The sequence below is a fragment of the Vigna radiata genome, unplaced genomic scaffold (assembly GCF_000741045.1).
Source record: "Vigna radiata var. radiata cultivar VC1973A unplaced genomic scaffold, Vradiata_ver6 scaffold_826, whole genome shotgun sequence".
Taxonomy (NCBI): Eukaryota; Viridiplantae; Streptophyta; class Magnoliopsida; order Fabales; family Fabaceae; genus Vigna; species Vigna radiata.
In genome coordinates, this window is record NW_014543207.1 from 1 (window position 1) to 6,238 (window position 6,238).

Below are 6,238 nucleotides of genomic sequence, written 5' to 3' on the forward strand. Positions count from 1 at the left end.
TTGAAATGAGAATGAGCTCCCTATTTATAGAGCTAGAAAAGAATCAAACCATTAAAAGAAAATAAAAGCATTAAAAATTTGATTTTAACGTTGCAGCCTTTTTTTTTAAAGAATTTGAACGTTGAAAAACTTTTCCGTTGCCCATTAAATCAACGTTTTGAAGTTTTAAACTCAATTAAAACTTTTTCAATTTTGCAATATTATAACACTTAAAACAGAATAAAACCATTAAAGAAAGAATGTCGGTAGATATGATTGGCTTATGGAATGATGGGTTGGTGAAGCGTAAAAATTATCTGAGTGAGTGGGAAGATGATTGCCATAAAAGTTTATTTTAATTTGATTAAACGGAAGTTGCAGAATTATTGAGGGAAAGTTTCATGTATATATAAACGGTGATTGATGAAGACAAAAACTTTTTTTTTTATTTATTGTTTTTATTTAGAATAAGTCATCATATGAAGCCTTATCCTCTAGGCACCTTCATATGAAGCCATCCAGATCATGACCTTATTGTTGTAACTTTGTGCAAAGTTAGTATACTATCAAACTAATATTTTACTCTCAAGAATATATTTATATTTTTATTTTCTTTTTATAGGAATGGAAGGAAAGATGTGAGAAATAAAAAGAAAGTTCAACTTCTTTACTTTTTAAATGAGAATGGGCACGATAGAGTATAAAGTAATATCATATTTATATTTTTTTTTAGAATATAAAAAATACTTAAATTCTATAATTAAGGAAAGAATATATCAATTATTCATGACATAATCAATTATGCAGAAGCTAAATAAGGTAAACTGTATTAAAAGATATTATTTCTTATCATCCCGCTCAAGCACAGCGTGAGATTCGGTCCAACGTGAAGCTTGGCTCTAAAGAACTTGAACAATGGTTGAGGCAGACTTTTAATGAATATGTCTGCTAGTTGGAGATCGGAATGAATTGAGTGATGAGTTTGTTAGATAGAACAAGCTCTCGAACAAAGTGATAATCAATATCAATATGTTTTGCTCGTTTGTGAGCCACCGGATTTTGGGAGAGGAATATTGCACTCTTGTTGTCACAAAGAAGAGTTGGTGCTTGATAAGAAATATGCAAATCATGTAGAAGATGAGTAGTCCATATTAGTTCAGCTGCCGCATTAGCCATGACTCTATATTCTGATTCACGGCTTGATCGAGCTACGGTTGGCTGTTTCTTAGCACTTCATGAGACGAGATTTCCGCCTAAGAAGATAGAATAACCATAGGTGAACGTCTAGTCTCAATACAACGAGCCAAATCTGCATCCGAGTAACCAAGAACATTAAGGGAAGCTCCACTGGTGAAGGATAGGCCATAGGACATGGTACCCTTGACGTATCGAAGGATGCATTTAACTGCTTGAAAATGATCATTCGTTGGAGCTTGAAGAAACTAACTAACGAAATTTACCACGTAGGACAAGTCAGGACGAGTTATAGTGAGATACTGGAGTGCACCAACGAAAGAGAGATACTAAGTGGGATCAAAGAAAGGATCTCCTGTGGTTGTCAGTTGGATATCATGTTGGAGTAGTGTGGCTGTCGGTTCTACATCAAACATCTGGGCCCTGGATAAAATGTCTTGAGCATATTTGGTTTGGCTTAGAAAGACATCATTGGTAGTGTAGTGGACCTCGAGACTAAGAAAGTAATTTAGACGACCTAAATCCTTGATAGCAAACTTAGTTTTGAACCTTGCCAAAAGTTTTTGAATTAAAAAATTATTATTCCTTTTCAAAATTATGTCATTAACATAAACAAGTATATATAGAGTGGTTGTAGTGTTGTGGAAGACAAATACAGATGGATTTGCCTTGCTTCCGAGGAACCCAAGATTGAGCAAAAACGTGTTGAATCGTTCAAACCATGCAAGAGGGATCTATTTGAGACCATAAAGAGCTTTCCGAATTCGAATATTTGAAAGGGTGCTAAGCAATGGTGCAATATCAATCGTATTATCCTCAGTATCCATGCAAAGCGAATGAATATAAGAGATGGGATTCATTATTGGGGACATCCAAGACCGAATGATAGAAGGAAAAAGATTATGAGATAATCCCTCAAATCCAGGTAGAGATATATATCCAATGCTTTTTGAGCTTACAATTGAAAAACGCACTTCTTTCACAGCTTTGTTTTCAGCAATTAGAGTTATCAAGGATTCCATCTGCACCATATCATTTTCCATTAAGTCAATCTTTGAACAACCAGAGAGAATGAGAGTTCTTAAAGATTTCAACTCATACATCTCTCTTGGAAGATTGCTTAGACTTGTACAGTCTTTCAAATTTAGAAGTATAAGACTGTTGAGTGATCCAATAGATTGGTGTACTTTGCGCAATCTTGAACAATATTTGAAAATGAGGTGTACAAGACTTGGTAATCCGGTAAAGTCAGGAGTTGTAGTTAAATGCTTGGAGTGACTGAGGTTAAGAATTTTTAGCGATCTCAAAACCTGCACCATGATAGTTTTTCATTTTAGAAATATTAAAGTAGAAATAAAAAATGAAATAATATCAAGCTACTGATTTATTTTAATTAAGTTGTGTTTTAATCTAGAAGTGGGTGGTAATAAAACCTGGGGTGTTTTCCAGAGAAATCGAAGAAGACTGCGTTTTAACTCAATTGCTATTGGATCATAATCAAAGTTGTTAGGTAGACATTCTGAAGAAAAACCATGGAAACTGATCCATCTTAGTTTCTCAACAAGGTACTGAGAATTTACAGTCGGCTGTACACTTCCGATGGCAGTGAGCAGTTTCGAAGGCAACAACTGCAGGGCTTCTTCTGTCTCCTGTGATGAAAAGAGCAAATAAAAAAAAAGAAAATTGTACTGCACAGTTGAAAGAAAACGCTTTTAAAAGAAGTTTCAAATCACATATAAAGAATGTTCTTACATATTTCCACGGTAGCCTGTTCTTCTCAAAATCCCCTGCAAATTTATCACCGATAATTTGTAGTCTGATTTCTTGTAGCAAAGGATGCATTTCAAATTTGTTGTTGTTGTCAATTTTGATGAGGTTACGCTGGATGAGAACTCTTATTCCAATAACAACGTCTACTTCACAACCATTTAGGATCTTCCTAACATAGGCTATGCTCTTACCAACAAAGAAACAACATATATCAAGGAATATATCTTTTTCCATTTCATTCAGTGAACCTTCGATGCTTACTTTTATTATCTCTGAAACACGATGCCAGCCAATTATCGGATATTTAAACAATAAACTCTTCCATTCTTCTTTGGTCTTTTCAAATAAAGTACTTCCAACGACTTCAAGAGCTAGAGGTAGTCCTCCACAATAAATAACTACACTTCTTGCAAGGTCTTTGTATTCTTCTTTTAGTTTTGGTTTTCTAAATGCGTGCCAACTAAGAAGCTCAAGGGATTCCTCTTCGTTCATTCGCTCTACCCGAAAGACAGAATCAGCTTGATCTATCAACCGTGTTCCATATGTTGATGTAACGATTATAACAGTTCCTTCAAATAACAATTTAAGACAATCCCTTAGGTCGAATAAATTTTCAGAGTAAAAATCGCTAAAATCGTCAAGTACAATGAGAACCCTTTTTCCTAAAAGTCTTTCCCGAATCATAGTTCTTCCCACATCAACACTAGGAATCTCCACTTTTTGTTTTAGGACATCTAAAAGAAGTTGTTCTTGTAAACGAAGAAGCCCTCTTATTTCGCTAACACGTGAAATATTTTCAATGAAACTTTTGTCCTTGAACGTCCAATGAATTTGATTGTAGATCGCTTTGGCAAGAGTTGTTTTACCAGATCCGTGCTGTCCTAATATCTCTATCATACAAACTTCAGTGGATTTATTTTTGATAGTTCGAATCAGATCTTCCACGTGGGATTGTTATCCAACTTGATATTTAGTAGCAGACAAGGCCGGTAAATTAACAACGCTCTTAACAATTTTGTCCACTAATTCAGCATCACTCCTTCAAGTACGAGAGCAATTATAGAAGTAGTCATGTATTAAGAAAATGAAATCGGAGGCTTAAAAGATGGTTGATTGAGTGAGTGATGTACCTGTGATTGCTCTCATCCCATCCAAACAAATTTGCAACTTTGGTGAGTGCATGCCTCCACCTGGACATTCCATGCTTCAATTCTTCTCCTGAAAATGTTTGTTCAGCAGTTGCCTTCAAGGCTTTTCCAAAGTCACCCTTCTGAAGACGTACATCAGATGGCTGGATTTCATAATATACAGGCAGAACATGTCGGCAATAAGTTTGGTGCCATTTGATGATTTGTAGAAGCTGATTAAGACACCAAGCAGATTGAGAATAGGTTTGGGTGAAAACAACAATTACTACATGGCTGAGAACAGATTCTTGGATGTGAGTTGACTCACTGCATTGGGGTGATGAAGGAAAGTGGTGAGACCAACAGTAGAGAGGGCAGAATTGAGATGAGAAATAAATTTTGTGTGGATGTCTTCTCCAGTGAAGTTGATGATGACATCGTACTTCCGTGGGAGTTTGTAGGATGAGGAGGCGTTATCCATGGAAAGAAATTTATGAGAAGTCAGGAAGAGTTAGAAGAAAGACAATACTGCAAGATAGAGAAGGAGATGAATGCATCTTATAACAATTATATAGTTTTAATCTTTTATTAATAAATGTTAAATACAATGTTAACACATATATAATCACGTTTGAATTTTTATATAATTATTGTAATACTGTTAAGCCAACATATATAACTGTTTGGTTTTTGTTTAATAACTTGGAAGAGTGTTGGTCACATTTTGGACTTTTGCCGTATGTCATACCACCATGGAAGAGTTTGAAACTTTTTATAAAATAATAAATAGTTTGAAAATAAAAGAATTTGAAGTAGTTATCATAGTTTATTTTGGAAAATAACAGAAAAATCATAAAATAAAATATGATCTACAGATTTTTGAGTTCGAAAGTATGTTACACATAGGAAAGGTATTAACCCAAAATATTAAGTCAGACAAAAATTGACCTTGTTCCTATATCAGAAGTTAGGAGTATGTGGTTCTTTTGGAAACTCTTCATTAAAATGATTTTTATGAGATGATTTGAATCTTAGGAAAATTTTGGATTTTTAGGAAAATGAACCTGACAAAGACTTGTCTTGCTCCTAAATATCTCTACTCTTAATGAAGAATCAAGGATACATACTTTTGGAATAAGTTGTTTATGTGAGAATTTTAATCTTTTTAACATTTTGGATATGTTGTATTTTTTTTTTTTGATATTTTTAATATGATTGAGGAATTGAGAATAACGAGCACATGTTGACAACTGCATGAGTACTCTTAGGGTCATAGGGCTGTTTACTTATTTTATGGTTTTACGTAATGAATAGTAGACTGATGCGATAGTATAAGTACTCCTAATTATGTTTATATTTTGGGTAATAAGTATTATGCTAATTCGTATGATCGCACAAGTCTATTTTTATATTTTATGGATTCTTCGTTTCTTTCCACAAGGCAGGGCTTGAATCTGTATTCCTGCATGAGATGTGCAAAACAACCAATACAAATCTACTTAACAGCAAATTCATCATATTTTTTTCATAAGGTCATCTATATAACATTATAGCAACAATTTTGTTTCTTTTAGTTTTTTCTGATAAGAAAGAAGTCGTAAATGTTGTGCTGTTTAGGCTTGGCAATTTGGTTAGGTATGCAGAATTCGTGATCTGGAAGTTTTCTCGAGGACGGTAATGGTGCTAGGTCTTGGTTTCTAATTAGAAGTGCTGATGTAATTTTTTTTTTTTGGAGAATTTTGTGAAATGGTTAGAGGAGAAATTGGTGAAAATGAATCAGATCATGTCCTCCCCGTTCTTTTCATTCTTCTGCCCTTCTTAATGTTGTAAAAGGCTGACAGAATCACGAACAAATTTTCCTAAGGCGTGTAGAGTCACTGTTCTTAAACAGGAACTTCTCAGAATATTTCTGAGGATCTCAGAACTAGCAAGGAACTCTTAAAACTCAGAACTAGCAAGGAACTCTTAAAAGAGTATAAGAATAACCCAGAATATTTTTTAGAGAAGGAAAAGAGAGAAAAGATAAAACTTAGAAGAGAAGAGAATGAGAGAAGATGGGGTTTTTGGTGTGTCTTGAAATGAGAATGAGCTCCCTATTTATAGAGCTAGAAAAGAATCAAACCATTAAAAGAAAATAAAAGCATTAAAAATTTGATTTTAACGTTGCA

General features: G+C 34.1%; 1 protein-coding gene across 1 annotated transcript; it reads right to left on the reverse strand.

Annotated features, from left to right (window-relative positions):
• Nucleotides 1-1,907: 1,907 nt before the first annotated feature.
• Nucleotides 1,908-4,551, reverse strand: LOC106753232 (TMV resistance protein N). Its single transcript, XM_014635023.1, has 6 exons — nucleotides 4,399-4,551; nucleotides 4,074-4,303; nucleotides 3,907-3,982; nucleotides 2,926-3,819; nucleotides 2,607-2,822; nucleotides 1,908-2,483 (listed from the first exon to the last, which is right to left on the reverse strand). Exons 1-6 carry the CDS (start codon nucleotides 4,549-4,551, stop codon nucleotides 1,908-1,910), a joined length of 2,145 nt encoding a protein of 714 aa, XP_014490509.1.
• Nucleotides 4,552-6,238: the final 1,687 nt, after the last annotated feature.

What these genes read in the sequence shown, in the direction of transcription:
- LOC106753232 (XM_014635023.1), bottom strand. Translation starts at nt 4,551, where the DNA reads ATGGATAACGCCTCCTCATCCTACAAACTCCCACGGAAGTACGATGTC. An exon ending in TGTCTGCTACTAAATATCAA is followed by an intron (nt 3,820 to 3,906) that starts GTTGGATAACAA and finishes ATATTAGGACAG; the next exon opens with CACGGATCTGGTAAAACAAC. An exon ending in ACAGGCTACCGTGGAAATAT is followed by an intron (nt 2,823 to 2,925) that starts GTAAGAACATTC and finishes TTTTCATCACAG; the next exon opens with GAGACAGAAGAAGCCCTGCA.